The sequence below is a fragment of the Opisthocomus hoazin genome, chromosome 2, assembly GCF_030867145.1.
Source record: "Opisthocomus hoazin isolate bOpiHoa1 chromosome 2, bOpiHoa1.hap1, whole genome shotgun sequence".
Taxonomy (NCBI): Eukaryota; Metazoa; Chordata; class Aves; order Opisthocomiformes; family Opisthocomidae; genus Opisthocomus; species Opisthocomus hoazin.
The window spans coordinates 67,850,433-67,869,355 of NC_134415.1; the positions used below are offsets into that span (position 1 = coordinate 67,850,433).

An 18,923-nucleotide genomic window follows, 5' to 3' on the forward strand; every position below is an offset into this window, starting at 1 on the left:
AACAGTAAATGTATCAAAAGCCTAGGGCTACACTTTTACAACAATGGGGGTAAAAAAAATCTCTTTACCTCCTGGGGTGCTTAGCAAAAAAACTCAAGGGGAACTGAGACAAAGGCTTACCTGGCAAAGTCTGGCTAGACTTCTTGACTTCAGTTGTGGCAGAAGTCTTCCAGAACTGGGTCCTAGAAGGGGTTCTCTGTGATACCCATTTTTCCATAGATAAGAAAAATGATCTAGTCCTAGCACTTTCCAAGCAGTTTCTCTTGTGAGTAGCTACTGGAATTTACATGAGAATTACTTCTTTCTCTGCCAGAGCCCTTTTTGGGGTACTAGCAGGAACTCTGAAGTAGCAGGATACCAAAGGGCAGACTTCCCCTGGCAACATCCTGACTCCCTTTCCTTTTGTATCAGATGTTAGACTTTACTGAAACCGGGAACCTATTGTGAGGTGCTGACCCTGCCCGTGACGATGGTGAGGCAGGTGAGAAGGAGCTGAGAGGACTAGAGGTAGATGCAAAGCACACAAGACACAGGTCTGCAGATGTGAGACTGAATTGGCTGTCTTTGTGGAATGACTTGTTCACTTACCTGGCTTGTGCTGTTAGGACTTGATGTGGCCAGGATTACCAGAAAGAGCACAAATGTCATTCAAATTCCTGAGCTGTCCTGCAATGCATGAACTTCATCACACCCCCAGCAGAAACTAGACAAGCTTAGCTAACCCCTCTAGCTTTCTGGTGACAGATCTTCTCCCCTTTTTATTCCCTCATTTATGCAACAGAGGCGAAAGAAACCTGAAGAGGAATCCTGGTTTCCGGGTTAGTTGTTCAAATCAGCTCACAAGTGTGTTCTCCTGCCGTGATTACCCAGGGGTCCTGGAACTGTGGCTAAAGCAGAGCAGTGGGATCTCTTGTGGGAAACCCAGCAGCCCCTGGCTAGTGCTGTGCTTCCCTCCTGCAGTGGCAGGTCTAAACACCCATCTGCCGCTACCAACACAGTTGTACGATCGGTGAAGCTGCGAAGTTGGGACTGAAGGGTGTAGCCAAACTGCACGCTGCTAGATCGGAGCAGCCTTGAGCTGGGGTGGCACAGGCAGCGCCTGTGCGGCCGCACCGAGCTGGGGACCGGCCACCAGGCTCCTGCAGCCCTGCCTGCACCCACCTCGCACCCTCGTGTTTGGGCAGGAATGTGTCTGTGCCGGTCTTTGCTGAGATTTCCCAAACTTGTTTTGCTGCTTTGACCTGGCCTTGCCTGGAACTGCGTTCCTGTAGCAACGCCTGGCCTGAGGCATCTGTAGCTCTGGCAGGCAACGTGTTTCTCTGGCTGCAGCACAGTGGTGACTGCTCTGCCATTGCTCAATGCTGGCTGCTCTCTTGCCTTTGATGTTGTGAGACTTTCCGGGCAGGGTGATTGCATCTCCTGGTGTGTCGGCTTTCCGCCACCCTGGGGAATTCCCGGGTTTAGTGCAACACTTCCGCTTTTAAAGCCCCTGTCTTTGCTGTTCCTGTGCTCCTTTTGGGTGACTTCCAGCCTCCAGACATGGGGCTTGCTAAAGCTCGTGCCTCTGCCGTGCTTTTGGTGCTGTGTGCTCTGGAGGCCTGTGCCCTCGACAGCTATGTCGCAGCCATCTATGAGCAAAACGTGGTTTTGTCAGAGGACACTGAAGTGCCGGTTTCTCCTGAGGAGGCCTTGATGCTAATGGACAAAAATATGGCAATTTTGGAAGTGGCCATCAAAGAAGCAGCCAGACAGGTATTATGACCTCACTGGAGACATTCATCTTGGTAAACACGGAGCATTTATTCATTTTCTTAATGTTGTTTTTTGGTTTTCTATGTTGGTACCAGGGTGCCCATATCATTGTGACTCCTGAAGATGGCATCTACGGCTGGGTCTTCACAAGGGAAACAATATACCCTTATCTTGAGGATATCCCGGACCCACAGGTGGACTGGATTCCATGTGCTGATCCTGGAAGGTATCGTCCCTGCTGTGCATGGTGGGATGGTCCGATGGGAAAGACAGCTACCCATAGGAGCTGTTGGTAGTTTTAAATGTCTTGGAACAATCCCTGGGATATGAAGGCAGGTTAGACATCATGTAGTTGCCATAAATAGCTTCAGACAACTTCCTTCATAATTTTTCTCTGTAGTTTTTTTTTCATTGTAATTATTTTGATTTTAGTTAGTATAATCATAAAGGTCAAGATTTATTTAAAAGAAAACCAGAAACATGCAGAATCTACATTTCAGTAATATATTCCATGCATGTTGTAAAATGTGTTTAAGATATAGGAATATTAGGAATATTTGTGAATAAAATGAGAGCTACTACTGAAAGCATATACTGCACAATTTCAGATTTATATTTTTGAATAGTGACATGGTAGCCTTTTTATTCTTTTAACTTATTTTATTTCCATCAGATTAAAGCATGATATTGTTCAGGCCCAGTTCTTCTTGACATCACAGCATTACAAGGGGAAGGAAGCTCAAATTTTTCTTCTTTAATAAATTGCACCATTTTTTGAGGCCACAGTATTTGGTGAAAGATGAGGTAAAGCACCATAGAAGAAACAAATCCTAAGCTACCTCAGCACGGCGGCTGAATTGAGAGCTGAAGCACCACGGCTGAGATCACCCCGTGTGTTGGTGTAACAACGCTGTGCCACATGCCAGCAGCAGAAGGGAGACTGGAAGGTGCAAAGGTTTGCTTTCACTGCGAGGAAACCCCTGTGTTCCTCACTTACCTGATGTGAGATGAAGCCAGAGTTTCAGCACGCTAAGCTTTGAAGCACAAAACCACTGTGTTCTGCTGCATGCCAGAAAACGGCAGTCTCGTACCAGAAATTACAAACCTATCATTGTTGTGATCTGTAGTCTTAGTGTAGGCATTTATACCAATCGACTGGTTTTGATGTTTTGTTTTCTCTCTTCCTTCCCTGCTGTGTAGGTTTGCTCCTTCACCGGTGCTGGAAAGACTGAGCTGCCTGGCGAGGAATAACTCCATCTACGTGGTTGCAAATATGGGAGACAAGAAGCCATGTAATTCCAGTGATCCGAGGTGCCCAAGCGATGGTCGCTATCAGTACAATACCAACGTTGTCTTTGATTCAGAAGGGAAACTGGTGGCTCGCTACCACAAGGTAAGAGGATTTTACAAAGTTCAGGAAGTGCATGATCCTCAGGTGATTAAAGGTGTGAAATAAAGCTGCTTCCCAGGCTTAAATGTATTTGTACATAGAGTCATTATATAGCGGGTGTCAGAGAGCAGGTGGAAGTCACTGCCCGAAGATATCTTTATTCCTGCTATTCTGTAATTAATAGCAAGTAATTAAAGGAAATTAATTAAAACTCAAAAAGCTCTCTATTTTTACTGCTCCTCGATAGGAAGTGACACATGAGTTACCAAAACACTAATGTCCTAAACTCTTGCTGACTAAATACAAATCCACTTCATTGGTATAAAACAGAAACATGGATATTTGTGCTCAACTCATCTTGCAGTGATACAAGTTTTCCTTTTCAAAATTAAGATATAGCATGTTTACAAAACATTGTAATTTTATAACATTTTGTATTGTTTACAAAAGTCACCATTACTTGTATTTAAATGAATATTATATTCAACATTAGTCTTATTTAAATGTTTTAATTTCTTTTCTAATCTTCTTTTCTCCATTCCTTCCTCTCAACGAACAGTACAACCTTTTTGTGACAGAGAAACAGTTTAATTACCCCAAGGATCCACAATTTGTGACTTTCAATACATCGTTTGGCTACTTCGGCATTTTCACTTGTGCAGACGTACTCTACCATGACCCAGCTGTGGTCTTGGCAAACAGATTCCAGGTTGACACCATTCTGTTCCCAACTGCTTGGGTTAACACACTCCCACTGTTGTCGGCAGTCCAGTTTCACTCAGCATGGGCTATGGGAATGGGCGTCAACTTCCTTTCAGCAAATACGCACAACTCCACTTTAGAGATGACAGGTAATGTGAAACTGCTCTAACTGATCTTGTTCACATGGGCACCATTTATATCTGTGTAGTGTGGCATTTACCTGAGCAGAAATGCGTATCAGCTTTAGGCATGCTTGCACATGTCAACAGCATTACGACAAAAGAACTTGTACAGATAAAAAGGAAATCAAAACATGATATGTAAGAAGTCAGAAATGCTCAAGTTAACTAAAGGTGTTCTAGTCATGTGCTAAATGATCAGTTCTGAGATTTTATGCGTATGATTTTTCATCTTCTGACCCTGACCTTAGTGTTTGTCCGTATTTTGTTCATATGAAGACCCAAACTATTTTTTTCTCCACTAGGTGGAAACATAATGCTTAGAAATGTTCTGTTTTGCAAATACTGCTTCTGGACTGGAGACCTAGTGTCAAGTCTTCTTTGCAGGCTCTGTTTTCACTGTATATTGTCCTGAACATATGGCAGAAGTCATGCACAGATTTCCTAGGCATGTGCTTGTAAAAGTGAGAGAAATTTACTGGTGTTGCTAAAATGTAGCCCTAAACTTTGCCTTCCAAATAAAAGCAGATGCTGGCTGTTCCTTTAGTTCTCAGTCGTTGATGACTCTATGTCATACAACTCATATTCTTTATGGATGGGTTTTACTCTGGGCTTTAAAGATTTATGTATTTATGTAAAGAGCTTGCATAAAGATGTGACTTTTGTTAATATCTTTTCCTTACAGTGTTCTTTTCACTTGACAGTGTTATTGTTAATTTTAATCAGAAATACTGATTTCTGATCTAGCTAATCTCAGTGAAGAATGTATAGCTCCAGCCACTGAAATCATATAGAATGGCATATAATGAGCATGCTAATCTTGTCACTTACAATGCATGAAACATCAGAGTTTGATCTACTTTCCATTGATTGCAAAAAGCATTAGGTTAGGGTTGTAGTCCATGAAGGGTTAATTTAGTTTCAAAACAATCTGGTAAACATTAGAATAAAGTTTGGCACATGTTTAATTAGTGAAGACTGTTTACTTGTACCATACACTTGCTTTCCGGTGTTATGTGTTTGCAGGGAGTGGTATTTATGCCCCAGATGGTCCGAGAGCATATTATTACAATACAGAAACAGAAAATGGTCACCTTTTGGTGACAGAACTGAGTTCACGCCCACGTCTGTCTCCTGACTATCCTGCTGCTGTTAACTGGACATTGTATGCCAGCAGGATCGAACAGCTTCCGTCAGACAGCCACCATTTCAGTGGGGTCGTTTACCATGATCTCTTCTCCTTCACGGAGCTCACTGAACCCGAGGGAAATCGTGCCATTTGCCAGCAGGACCTCTGTTGCCATCTGAGTTACAAGATGGCAGAGAAGCAGAAGGATGACATTTATGTTCTGGGTGCCTTTGATGGGCTACATGTTGTTGAAGGAGAGTATTATTTGCAGGTAAAGGTTTTCTGTTCCTATTTGGACAGTGGGAAGGCTGCAATACTCTCTTTGCAGCCCATTTGTATAATTTTTGATGGAGGGGGTTGAAGAGGAGGCATTTTTTTAGGCCCCTCTGAAAACATTTGTTTTCTTCATGATGCCTTTTGACATCAAATCCATCTCTCAGTTGTTGAAAGCTTAGCCGTATTTTGCCTTTCTGTATCCTCCTCCTCCCTGCAGATATGCACGCTGCTCAAGTGCAAGAGCACAGACCTGAACACGTGTGGGCAGCCGGTGGAGACGGCTCAGACCAAGTTTGAGATGTTCTCCCTCAGCGGCACCTTTGGCACCAACTATGTCTTTCCAGAAGTGTTGTACAGCGGGGTTCAGCTGGCCCCTGGGGATTTCAAGGTAATGGGAAACCCTTGTGAGTCGTCAGACTTGTAACACAAATGGTTAAAAAGCCACTACAAGACACAGGAGCAGCTTGGGAGTTATCAGTGTCCTCTATTTCAGTAACTGGCTTGAGTTCAAGGCAGCTTTATTTCTGCCTGATTTTCCTGGTTGCATTCATACAGCAGGTCCATTTTGCTGATTCTCCTCTTCGCTGTCCCCCCAAATCCCTTAGAACAAGATCTTGCTCGAGACAGAAGTGCAGTTTTTCTCAGACTTCGTGGTAGCTCCAAGTGAGCTGCCACATCTCTCAACTATGTCAACATTAATATATTATTTTGTGTTTGTCATACAATAGTACTGCTTTGCTAATGTTTCTGTTTATTTTACTTTTCCATAACTAGGTGCTAACTGATGGACGTCTGATAAGTCGTACGAGTACATCAAAGCCAGTTTTGAGTGTAACACTCTTTGGGAGGTGGTATGAAAAGGACCCTCCACACACAGAGCAAGCTTCACCATGATTTCACTGCAGATCCTTTAAGATCTCATCTGCTTGTTTCTGTAATGCTAATTAATTGTAATTAATCATAATGCTAATGTTAATTAACATTAATACCCATAATTATAATGGAATTCTATTTCTCAGATTGCCTTATCTAACAACATAGACATTGCATTGATTTGTTGACTTGATTTTGCAGCAAGAATAAATTACTCTCCTGGGCAGTTCTGTATGAATTTTTGTATGACAGCTTTTGACTGTCATAGGCTTGACTTTGATCTCACTGGGGACAATCAAAAATAAATTCTTCTGACTTTAATGATATAGGATTCAGGCACGTAGCGGTGGCTTGTGGCCCAATAACAACGGATTTTTAATCCGTTTAAATTTTTGGCGGGGTGTTAGAAGTCATTTCCACAACACTGTGCTGCCCCATCTTTGAACACACCCTTTTCTTTCAGCTGGAGATTGAATGCGCTTGCACGTGTATGGGTGCAGGCCCTGCAGACTGTAATTTCTAAGAAGGTCGACTGGATTAGTTAGGGTGGCACAGCTAAGATTTCTATGTGCCATCAATTCTGTTGTTAGCTCTGCAGGTTTGTTTTGAAATAAAAAACAGTTCACGTTTAATCTGACCAACTTCATAAAAAAGCAGACTTGCAGAATGCAAAATACATTGATTTTGAACAAAGTAAACATTGTAAAACCAAGATTTTTGTCTGTAAATGTATTAAATTCTAACCCTCTACAATTCGTACAATAGTAGAAATGGAAAACGCTTCACTTGTTTGTGGAGAAAAGCACTGTGTCTCTATATCAGTATCTGCGCCCTAGGACATGGTGTCCTGTTACAGCGAAGCGGGATAACGAAGTGCTGTTGGAAAAATGAGCAGCTTCGGATTTCCTCACCCCTGACCGCCTGTCCTCGCTGCGTTGCCGTGATTGCATGGTTGCAGCGTGACTCTTCACACCGGCCTCTCCACAGCAAGATTAACCCTGCGAACAAGCAGTTTTCCACGCAGCCTCCCTCAGCACAGGGAAAGGAGCAGGACTGCAGTCTAAAGACAGACTACCTCTGCAGCTGAGCTGATTTAGCATCAAGTTGCGTCCTGTTTCACAGAAGTAAGTCCTCAGCTAACCCGGGAGACAGACAGACGGGGGAGAGTGCGGTAGAGGGGTGGGGAGAGTGGACGGGGAGGACGGAAATGTGAAAAGCAAAGGGAGCTCTAGCATAAACTTACTCTTACGTTTCCCACAGCCAGGGATAGCCTGGACCGCTGTTTGCTGAGTTTTATTCAGTGGGTTGGTTTGTCTAAGCCGAGTTAGTTCCTCCTTGCTGGGAGAGCTCCCAGCTCTGCAGGCAGTAGGCGGTGGTGCCTGCTGGAACAGAGGCAGGCAGGGGTGCCTCCACCCCACCGCACTGCAGAAACCCTCCTGTCCTGGCAGTGTGACTCAAACTTGGCGGGAGAGTGCGCAGCCCCTGCGCTTGTCACTTTTTCTGCTCAGCCCTGCCAGGGGAGTCACGGTTCCAGGCTGGCTGTTTTCCTAGCTGTTGCTAAACAAGGGAGCGTTTACTGCTTCCTCCTTCAGGCTTGCATCTGATTGTGGTTAATGTGACTCAAGCCGTATTTCGTTTGACAAGAAAAACGGGGGGAGGGGAAAGGCTTCCAAGGTCCATTACTTAATTATCACTGAAATCTCTCTTGCAGCCTTCTAAAGGCTCATAGTTAAGGATCCTGAATAAGCGTGCTGTATCTAGCAGTGTCTGTAGAGAAGTATTTAGAGGTGAACGTGACTGGATGTAAATCAGTGTTCCTAATGGCTGAAACCGTCAGTCAACGCCACTCTTGCAGGGAACTCTCTGCTGTTTGCATTCACTCACAACATTTCTGTGGAGATGTTGTAGAGACAGTCTGCTGTAGGCAGGTAGCCTGTTCTGCTTCCTGCTGTTCAGAACACCTTTCCCAAATGAGAATACTGCAAATATCAGCATGTCAAAAAACAGAAAATGTCACAGGAAGATGCATTTGAACCGAATTGAAGTAAAAGATTAAAAATGAAGGCTTCTGGATACACAGCATGTTCCTGGGAACAGGAAAGGTGAGCAGAGGGGCAGGCATGCTGCTGCACCTGGTGAACTGGCCTGCCCTTCTGCTGCAGGCAAGTGGCACCCAGGCAAGGAGGTTAACGGCCCGGCTGGTGGCTTACCTGCCAGGCTTCAGAGGAAAACATTCCCTCCAGATGTGTGTTTTCTGGGGGAAGCCTGTTGGAAAGTGATGTACAGCTAAACACTAGTGACTGGGAGAGCCACTGAGATAAATGCACGGGACAGTTCTGTTGCTGGCATGTTAAGTGTATTGCATCTAATTACAGTGAGACACTAATATAACGACTTTGGTGTTAAGAAAGTCTGTGAAGCAAGCTGCACATCATGGCACATAGCACAGGGACTGGGGAATAAGAAGACACTGAAAGAAAGCAAACAGTTTTTAAGACCCGCAGTTTTTCCACTCGAACTTCACAGACTACTTCCAGGGGTGACACATGCACTTTTCACCTGGGTATCAGAGTTGAGCCAACATAGACAGCAAAAGTCTATTCCAATCAATAGAAAAGTATAACAACAAAACATTGGACCATTCTCCCTAGCCATGTGTTTTAGAACTTCTTTTTCTCTCGGCACAATTACTCTTGGCATTACCCAGCTTTTCAGACTTGTTGAGTTGCGACATCCTCACTGTGTTTAGTTGTACTTTCCCGAAAGTCACCAGCAACACTTGATTCCAAGGTAATGTTCTAACAGACCAGCAGGTCCTCCCTCCTTCGAAGTTAAACTTTGTCCCTCTTTTCTTTTCTATGCGTGCTGATTTTGCACCATTTATCCATGACGTTCCAGGAGCTGCGAGGCAGCAGCCATGCTCCCTTCCCAGCCTCTCCTGCACGCTGCGGTGTTTGCACTCGCAGTCCTCCAGGCCCTGGCCTCCGACACCTTCATTGCAGCCGTCTACGAGCACGCGGTCATCCTGCCAGATGCCACTGACGAGCCCGTTTCTCCCGACGATGCTTTGGCCCTGATGAACAAAAACATGGACGTCTTGGAAGGGGCCATCAAGGAAGCCGCCCAGCAGGTACTGGGTGTATCGGGAGCATTGTTAATCAGCGTTTCCTGCTCCTGCTGACCCTCCTGCTTATCTGTCAATGGGTGAATTCTTAACGGAGCCTGTTGTTTCAGGGTGCTCACATCATCGTGACTCCTGAAGACGGCATTTATGGCTGGCGTTTCACAAGAGAAGCCATCTACCCCTACCTGGAGGATATCCCTGATCCGGCGGTGGACTGGATTCCCTGCACCGACCCCACAAGGTGACTCCTTCAGCAGTGATTGATGTAGTTTCAGATTAGTTCCTCATGGAGTCGTGAGCTGCTCACAATAAATGCCTAAGAACTGCTTTTGACAGGAGGGTAAGTTTCAATTAAAGCTGCATGTGAAGGTAAGTTACATGATGAAATATATAGCATGTCCATCATTAATTGACAAGGGAATGTTTTTCGGATCAGGCTCTTTAAAGAGAAATTCAAAGAATATACAGAATTTGGGTTACTGAATGTAGAGGAAATGTCTTCTTTTTGCACTTGGAAAAGCTTTGATGCCAGAATATGCTGCTTCTCATTCTACTTTCAGCTTCTTCACACTATTTTGAATAGATCCGACTGTAATTTCTTAACACTAGTTTTTTTATTTGTTTTGTCGCTTTGTTATTTTACAAATGCTGTGTTCAAACAAAAGCGCACATACTATTTTTGTGGACAGCCAAGAACTAGTTTTTGAGCGGCTAATAACAGAGGAGATGAGGTCAGTAGTCAAAGTCCAAACCTCTGAGTGATACAAATCCAGAAATTTTTAATCTTAGCTTTTCACAATTAAGATAAGATAAAGAGCAAATTGCTAGTGTCTTTGTGCTGTAGAACATGATCTGTCATTTAAGCAGCATGTTCCAGCAGGGACAAGCTAACCTGTAGCCGAGCACTGGACTTCAGATCCGTACAGCACGCAGTAAGTGCTCAGCCATGGAACTACAGCTGTGGTCTGCCTTTTCCACTGTGACTTTCTGCACCTGCTCGATGATGAGGTGCTTAGAGCATGTTATTACATCTGTGAGAATGTAATTCCTCAGCGGTCCTGAGAGCAAGATTCACAATGGAGAGAAATGCAGGATGTGCAACGTTCTGCTCAGACATAAGTAGCTAAAATATACAGTCTTTCAGTGGTTGTGGGGTGGCAGCGTGTCTAAGCAGGTCTTTATTGCAGTTCTTCACACAGTTTTCAGGAAGGTAATCTTTGTGTCTCTTCACTGTTCTAAATCAGGGTTTTCATTAGTGGTTTGTGGGAGTATAACACCTGCCATGACAGCTTGGCATGCCCTGTTCCTCGGTGCTACCTGTGTGTCTTGCATGACGGTTCTCCCATGTGGCCCATGCACACCTTGCAAAGCCATATGCATCGCCACCTTGCAGAGGGGGAGGTCTGCTCTCTTCCTGGCCTGGTTCAGGTGCTTCAGAGGTGCTGCCAGATTATGGCACACGGCCTGTCACATCCTGAAATGCGTATCCCACTGCAGTTCACGCCATGGCTGGAGGGCTCTGTGCTCCCGTCCGCATGAATTGCCTTGACCAAGTCAGCTGCACCATTCCGCAGCTCAGCTCTGCCTGGTGTATCGAGGGCCCAGAGCTATGGTCCACAGGTGCTGCTATGCCAGATGCTAAGACATTCTCCTGTGTGACATCAAGTTAGTCTCTTCCTCTGCCCAGCAATTCCTCTCCTGCCCTTTCCCACCCCTAGGATTATCTGCTTGCTGCAGAGCACGTTCTGGGTGCCAAGGAGTGCTGGCAGGCAGCCCAGGGTGGCCTGCCCCTCCAAATGCCGATGGAAGGGCTCCAGGAGCTGCCCCGAGCTGCAGGAAGGGATGTGAGGGAGTGCTGCAGCCACCCTATGTGTCTGCCTGCCCTACCATAGCCACAGGACCGGAGGTGCTGCCAGCGTGCCCTCAGCACTCCAGCCACGGGCACCACTGACAGCACAGTTTTTGTTTGTCTTTTTTTTATTTTCCCTAAAATGCATTAGATTTGCTCCTGCTCCAGTGCAGGAGCGACTCAGCTGCATGGCCAGGAAAAACTCCATCTATGTGGTTGCCAACATCGGGGACAAGAAGTCATGTAATTCCAGTGATCCCAGCTGCCCCAGCGACGGTCGCTATCAGTACAACACCGACGTGGTCTTTGACTCGGAGGGGAAACTGGTGGCTCGTTACCACAAGGTAAAGTGGCCTTGGAAAGTCAGGAGCTATTTTTCCACTACTTCCAAAATGTCTCCATTTGGCAAGAGAATTAAATGCCAGTCGTTGTCCCATGGTAGATTTTTGCTTTTGTTTGTAATTTAAAAGAGTCTCTTTCTTTCTGTGAAGTGTTGACTCCAAATTTGCATTTGCTGTCCTGTTTCTCAAAACAGACTAGAATGAAAAATGATTGCTCAGGTCCAGTTTAGTGGCATACGGTTTTGGCTGGCTTCCTCAGTTCATTAACTCCCTATGACTGGAAATCCTGCTGCTTAGGCAGCTTTAGTTTTCAGTGCCAGCTTTGCACTAGACTACCCCTCTACGTTCCAAGATTTTACAGGGTTCATCTGCATCTCGTTTTAGATGAGTAGTCTGATTTAAGGAACACAGGCCCATTCCTATAATTCTTTTTTTTTGTTGATGTTTCAGCAAAGTTTTTGCATAACAGGAATTATCTGGACAAACCTATGGACCTAAGCTGGATGCAAAAAGAGATGAGGACATGGAAACATTTGCACCCAATGAAAGTATCTTCTTTCAGTTTTATATGCCTATCTCCAAGGTTCATCAAAGTTGTTTGGGGTTCATGTGCCAGATGCATGCCAGTGGCTAGGCTGAAGTCAGTTGTTTAACTCACTTTGGGCTCAGTGTTTCACCTGGATTTTCAGGGACAATGCCAAGATACTTCTTTGCGAGCAAACTGGGAAAGGGGGACACTGATAATGCGAGCCTGGTCCCCTGTGTTCCAGCCTGCCACAGCCCAGGGCCTGAGCTACAAGTCCAATAAACTTGAACCTCTTTTCTGTCTCGGAGCACATGTATTGTCCAGGCCACCTGGAGATTAAAGGACTCTTTCAGCAAACATGAATGTGAAGGAAGAAGGAAAATGTTGGAAAGCTGAGAACGTCTCAGACTTGGAATTTTTTGTTGGTTGAGATCATCTGCCTTTCTCCCATGACCACAGCCTTGCTTTCTTCTCTGCCCTGCAGCCTCCCAGTACTGTCTCGTGCTTCCTGCTGGTGCTGGGTGCTTTCAGTCCTTCTGTGCTTCTCCACACCAAGGTCACCAATCCTGTCTCTTGGCATCAGATCCTCTGTGCTCCTCTTCCATTATTGTTTCTCTTGTGTGTGTCTTTTGAATCACCAGGATTATAAACTAGCTGGGGAGGGGGGAGAGATTATTTTTACGGGGGTTGCAGGTGGCTGACACCAACAGACCTGCAGATAGCCGGTTGCTTTTCTGGTTAGATGCCAGGGCAATGTGTGTCTCCCCATACCCACCCTTTGGGCACTATGGTGATCATACAATTTTAGCCTGACTTCCTACATGTGAAGGCTTCAAACACAGTTCAAAAAACTTCTCTAGTCATTGTGAACAGTTTTAGGGAATGACTCCAAGATATTGCAGTAAGTGCCTTTAACTGATTTCCCTTTTTTCCTTCCCCTACAGTATAATCTCTTTGTGTCAGAAACTCAGTTTAATTACCCTAAAGAGCCAGAAGCCGTCACCTTCGAGACGCCCTTTGGGAAATTTGGCGTTTTCACTTGCTTCGACATCCTTTTCCGTGAGCCTGCCGTGGTCCTGGTGAGCGAGCTGCAGGTGGACACTGTGCTCTTCCCAACAGCTTGGATGAATGTCCTGCCGTTCCTGACCGCGATTGAGTTTCACTCTGCCTGGGCTATGGGCATGGGTGTCAACTTCCTAGCTGCCAATACACACTACACCAGCTTGTCTATGACAGGTAATTAGTTCTCACTCTGTCTAAAAAATCTCTATAACCATGAATCTTTATTCTGTGTTCTGCAAGGTGATATTGCAGAGGAATATAATACAATTATAAAATGATAAATACATTATAATAATGTATAAAGATGTCTCAATTGGTAAATGGTCCTTTTACATGAACTAGCCAAGAATAAAGGAATTTGCAAGCAACTCTGTTGTGTACAGGAGAAAAGAGAACTGGTGGGCCCGTAAATACAACCATAAGGTAACACCCTGCCTTTTGGCTATACTGAGCAGGCCTCACTCAGGGACATAAATGCTATTCTTTGCCAAAGTATGATCTCTGTATACTGAGTTGCCAATAGTCACCTTTGCTGAGACTAAAATTTCTGCAATATTTATAAACTAGTGGATAAGCTAGCAGTAGGCACAACTAAAAGGACAATATGAAATTTTTTATTCTTTTTGGATGGACTATTGTGCTCTCCACAGGGAGCGGTATTTATGCACCAGATGGAGCCAGAACATACTACTATAACATGAAAACTGAGGATGGTCGCCTCCTCATTGCTGAACTAGATTCACACCCTCGCCTTTCTCCTGCCTCCTCGCCTGCCGTCAACTGGAGCTCATATGCTTTGAGTGCCGAAAGATTCCCACTGAATGACCGTGATTTCAGTGGACTCATCTTCCATGACTGGTTCACTTTCACTGAGCTCACTAAGCCTGAGCAGAATCTCACCATTTGCCAGAAGGACCTCTGCTGTCACTTGAGCTACAAGATGGCACGGAAACGAGAAAATGAAGTTTATGTGCTAGGTGCTTTTGATGGGCTTCATGTTGTTGAAGGACAATACTATCTGCAGGTAATGATTCTTTGGAGGAGGCATACTTGTTTTAGGAAGCTGCTTTACAGGGAGAAACCTTCAGATCTGTGGTGAAAAAAGGCAATGCCCTTGTACGCTGGAGTCTTGATGTCCTATTTGTTACCAGTGGAAAGCAGTTACTAAAATCTCCAAGCCTCCTTACCTTTAAACCCAGTAAGTGCAGTGGAGAGGTCTCTAAACCTCTTTTAGGTTCCCAGAGTGCCCTCACTATTTTTTTAGGTGTGCAATATTGGCTAGATTTAGGTCCTCTTTTGTGACTATCTGCAGTAAGTGTTCTAAATCTCCTCTGTAATCTTCACCAAACAATTCCTGTTAAAAAAAAAATTGTTTTTTCATATCTGTGAGCTGATCTGATAATTTAGAGTCACAGAGATGTTAATTTTTTGTCATTACTCAAATCATAGCGATGAAGTGTACTGAAATGGCATGTGACTTTTACTGGAAATGTCCACTCTTCCTCTCTTTTAATCAAATGCTTGGGAAGACAGTGCCTTATGTCCTGATGAATTTACTTAAAGCTATATTAGAGAACCTTCTTTGCCTTCACAATTAAGTTATTGTGTCAGCAGTTTATTCTTTTTTTAGTTACTTACTTCTGTCTGTCAACACAGCCTTTGCATATCAGCTGGTACAGACTCCAGGATACTGGAGGAGGTCTTAGCCAGAAAACTGCTTATCTAATACATTTAAAAAGGTAGCTTGAATAAATTCAGTTCTTGGTGAGGTCGCTTGGAAAATTTATTTCAGTGATTGTGGAAGCTGCAAGATGGTCTCTACCACTACTGAATTTTCTAGAGAAGACAGGAATTTCTACTCTTCCTTTTGCTCTCAGTATTTTTCTGGTTTCCTCAGAACAGACTGAGAGAATTTTAATCTTCATTCTCTTATTATTTGCATTTCCACACAAAACCATTTTGGCTGATGACTAATACTTCCAATGTTGCAGATATGCTGCTTCTATCCCCCACTATCTGACTCAAATATAACTCCTTCACTACCTGTCAGCAAAACCAGCCAACATCCTTTGAATCTTCACAGGAGTGCTAGCCTTATTTCATAATTCTTCATGAGATCCAAAAATATTTATCAGCTGGATAATTAACTCTAAGGACAAAAGGAAAACATTGCCATTCCTACTTTCCTCTATGTGCTGTAACTACTAACACAAAACTGTAACAGAGGATGCTAACTTTATCACCTTGACATATATTCACCAGGATGTGGATCGAAAACATCAGATTCAGATTTTCCATGGACTACCAGGCCATCTAATGAATTGTCATTAGCAACATGTGCAAATACCAGTAAGAGGACTTGTGTGTACAGTTGCACAATGTACCTATGAGGAGGGTTTTGTTTCATTTGCTAAAAATTTCCATTCACAAACTCTTCTTACTAAGACACGTGGGAAAGGAACCTTCAAACAAGAGAACAGACAATTGGAAGAATTAGTGGAAGTGGCAGGACTGAGCTTCGGGGATGAAATAAGGTGCTCTGGCAGCCCTCATGTCAGAAACAGGTTATTTCTAACGACTAAGGCAAAGTAGGTCTGGAATACCGCCGGTCAGATCAAGGGGTAAAAAAATAAGCTACAAGTAAAAAGAGATTGCTTAAACATTATGAAAGAGATCCTGTGACAGTCACTTGCTCTGACACACACTGGCTTTGATGACACAAGGCTTTCCTACCAGAGTGTTTCCGTCTTGCTAAATATGTTGTTGTCTTCTCCTCCCTGCAGATATGCACGCTGCTCAAGTGCAAAAGCACAGACCTGAACACGTGTGGGCAGCCGGTGGAGACAGCTCAGACCAAGTTTGAGATGTTCTCCCTCAGCGGCACCTTTGGCACCAACTACGTCTTTCCAGAAGTGTTGTACAGCGGGGTGCAGCTGGCCCCCGGGGAGTTCGAGGTAATGCAACACCTTGGAGCTGTGTCATGCTAGGTTCTCTGCGTAACAGTAATGGAATAAGCTGTCTCAAAACAGCCGAAGTGGACTTGCTCATAGTGAATAATCAGATCTATTAAATACCTTTTAATGAAGTCACTAGTTTCGGCGAGAGATATGTTTGAACGTATCTTCTTCCTGCTTTGTTACGTCTTTCTGAGCTCTTAGCCTGTTCATATGGATATTCCTCTAACCGTGTCCTTCTCTCGCCTTTTTCAATCAGGTATTGAAAGATGGGCGCCTGATAAGTAAGGCACAATCAACAAAACCAGTTGTCACTGTGACACTTTTTGGACGGTGGTATGAAAAGGATCATCTGAAACAAGACCCACAACCACCAGCCTTTCCATGAGATTGCCATAACTGAAGCCATATACTATTAACCTTACGTCTAAATGACATACAGCATCCTCTACTATGGCAATCCGAACTCTGTTCCTTACTTCCAGTTGCACAAACTTCCTATGAGTGTGCTTTGTTTAGTAATAATGCAGCAATATTATTTTATTGCTACCATTTATTGAGAAGTGTCTATTTCTAGATCAGAAGATTACTAATATTTTATTAGCATGAAACAGCAGTTGTGTTTCTTTCTCTGTTTTCTGGATTTTTGTTTTTCTAGCCCTCAGAAGATCTGTATTGTGGGCCAGAGGATACATTCTTATTGAAATAGCATATTTTATAATTGCAGATTATTATGAGACCAGTAAATAAAACAGTGAAAGATGTGATTTGTGGCAACTCTATACAGAAAAGCTCGATAATGCTTTGTCTCTGGTATACAACTACTTAGCTGACTTATGCAAGTCTGCTCTATTACCTCAGTTACACATGTTTTTTTCTCCTATTTGTGTTGCTTTGGTTTTGTGGCCTTTATGTCATAAATGCATGCCATGCAGCACTTGGCAGCACAGAATAGCACATCATGGAGGCTGAGCGAGAATTCCAATAAAAAATCCAGCACTGAAACAAAACCTGCCACCACTTCTTGGTCAGAACTCGACATGAATCATCATTTCCTTGAAATCTCTGTTGAACCAAAACTTGGAATTGAAACCTCAAAATATTCTACTTGCCAGTTCTGATCAACCTGCAGGCTGCACTAGATGTTAATCAGTGCTGGAACTGTTTGCATCCGGTAAAGAGGTCACTGAGCGTCATATAGCATCTCCTTCTTCCCATCTTCTCTATTTCTTTCCAATCGTATAACACCAACACATATGAAATAAGCCCTGTCCTTTGCTCCTTCGTGATAATTCTGGGTGCTGCCCTGCAATTTCTTTTGCTGTAGGAATGAGGTGGTTTAGATTTCTACTTAAGACCAGCTTCTGCTGGTGAGAAGACACTGTTCACATCTTTGCTTCCTCTTCTTCCTCAGCAACCTGTGCTTTGTTGCTGTTGCTGGACCCTAGTGACCTTCCTTCAGTGTATCAGTGTATAAAGATGTGCATGTTCTGTGGCTGTGGCTTGAAGAGTGGTCAGAGACCTCTGTAAGTCTAATTTCTCCTGCCTTTTTCCCACACTGGCATCATTCCTGGTTGCAATATGGTGCTCTCAAGGTGCTCAGTCCCATATACTTCTGTTATGGAGCTGGTGAGAAGTTAGGAGTGCAAATGCTACCCAAACTCCAGCACTGATTATCACTACTGCGCACCATATGACCTCCTCTGTTTTCAAATGTAAATAGAAACTCACATGTGATGTAACGTAGTGTCATGCGTAATGACACGCTTATCAAAAGCCCTAGACAATGTACTCTGACTCATGGAAGCTCAACACCAGTGCTGGCAGAGCCACGCTCTCTTAAAACCTTGTTCACTCTTGGAGTCAGTTACTGTCTGATCACAGACTGACCTCAGTCCAGCAAAGGATCATCCAGTGTGATCTTCTTCCCATGGACACAAACTCGGTGCAGACACTGTACTTGTTCCCCAGGAACCTGGTGGGTGACACTGCAACTCTCTCCTGGGAAAAGGATCTGAATTTAAAGGAGGCTGTGGTACACGAGAAGGTCTCATCCTGCAACACAGAAGGGATTCAGTGGGAGCTGGTGGCCAGTCTCTGAGCTGAGGGGCGGCTGCTTCGGGTCTGTTCACTGGTGATACAAATCCTCTGGCTAAGGGAGTGTGTGTGCAAGTAGTGTATAATCCCAGCCGAGAATCTGGTGAGTATCTTGAATTCAGGGTTTGGTTCAAGGCCATTGTGTTTCGGCTAATGTATATTTTTACATTGAATATTTTCCTACAGAAGACTGGCGTAAGCCATCTTAGCTCTAAATTAATTTTGCTACAAAGATTGCATAACACTTCTCGTTGTGAAGTGTGTCATTGTGTAAAGTGAGTCAGGCACACAGAAAGTAATCCTATGCAAGTCTACCCACTATCCGCATATCGACTCACTCCGTGTGAAGACCAAGCTGCCTGTAACCACTGATAACAGTAAACACTTCTTCCAGGGAAGTGCGGCAAAAAAGCATTTCATTACCTGACAGCTGGGTCAGAACCAAAGAAGGTGAGAAACTTGGGCAACCAGATACAAGGGATTTTGGGGAATGTGCAGTGTTAGCTTGAAGATTTCTGATGGGGTGATCTGTAGACACAAGAAAGCAGGCTGCAATAGGCAAAACTTAGAAATTGTGGCTCCCATTCATGATGCTTTCTAGCAGAGACCTTTGGGGACCTGAGATCTGCAGAGCTCACTTGCAGAGCGGTGTTCTGGTGGGTTTTTTCA

General features: G+C 44.2%; 2 protein-coding genes across 2 annotated transcripts; both read left to right on the plus strand.

Moving 5' to 3' along the window:
• The first annotated feature begins 25 nt into the window (after positions 1-25).
• Positions 26-7,226, plus strand: LOC104327100 (pantetheinase). The gene is made up of 7 exons (XM_075414039.1): positions 26-1,752; positions 1,848-1,978; positions 2,953-3,145; positions 3,702-3,993; positions 5,050-5,423; positions 5,646-5,816; positions 6,203-7,226. Exons 1-7 carry the CDS (start codon positions 1,540-1,542, stop codon positions 6,320-6,322), a joined length of 1,494 nt encoding a protein of 497 aa, XP_075270154.1. The 5' UTR covers positions 26-1,539; the 3' UTR covers positions 6,323-7,226.
• Positions 7,227-7,338: 112 nt separating this feature from the next.
• Positions 7,339-16,924, plus strand: LOC104327062 (pantetheinase). Its single transcript, XM_009931921.2, has 8 exons — positions 7,339-7,425; positions 9,200-9,431; positions 9,536-9,666; positions 11,426-11,618; positions 13,086-13,377; positions 13,854-14,227; positions 15,987-16,157; positions 16,417-16,924. Exons 2-8 carry the CDS (start codon positions 9,219-9,221, stop codon positions 16,543-16,545), a joined length of 1,503 nt encoding a protein of 500 aa, XP_009930223.1. The 5' UTR covers positions 7,339-7,425; positions 9,200-9,218; the 3' UTR covers positions 16,546-16,924.
• Positions 16,925-18,923: the final 1,999 nt, after the last annotated feature.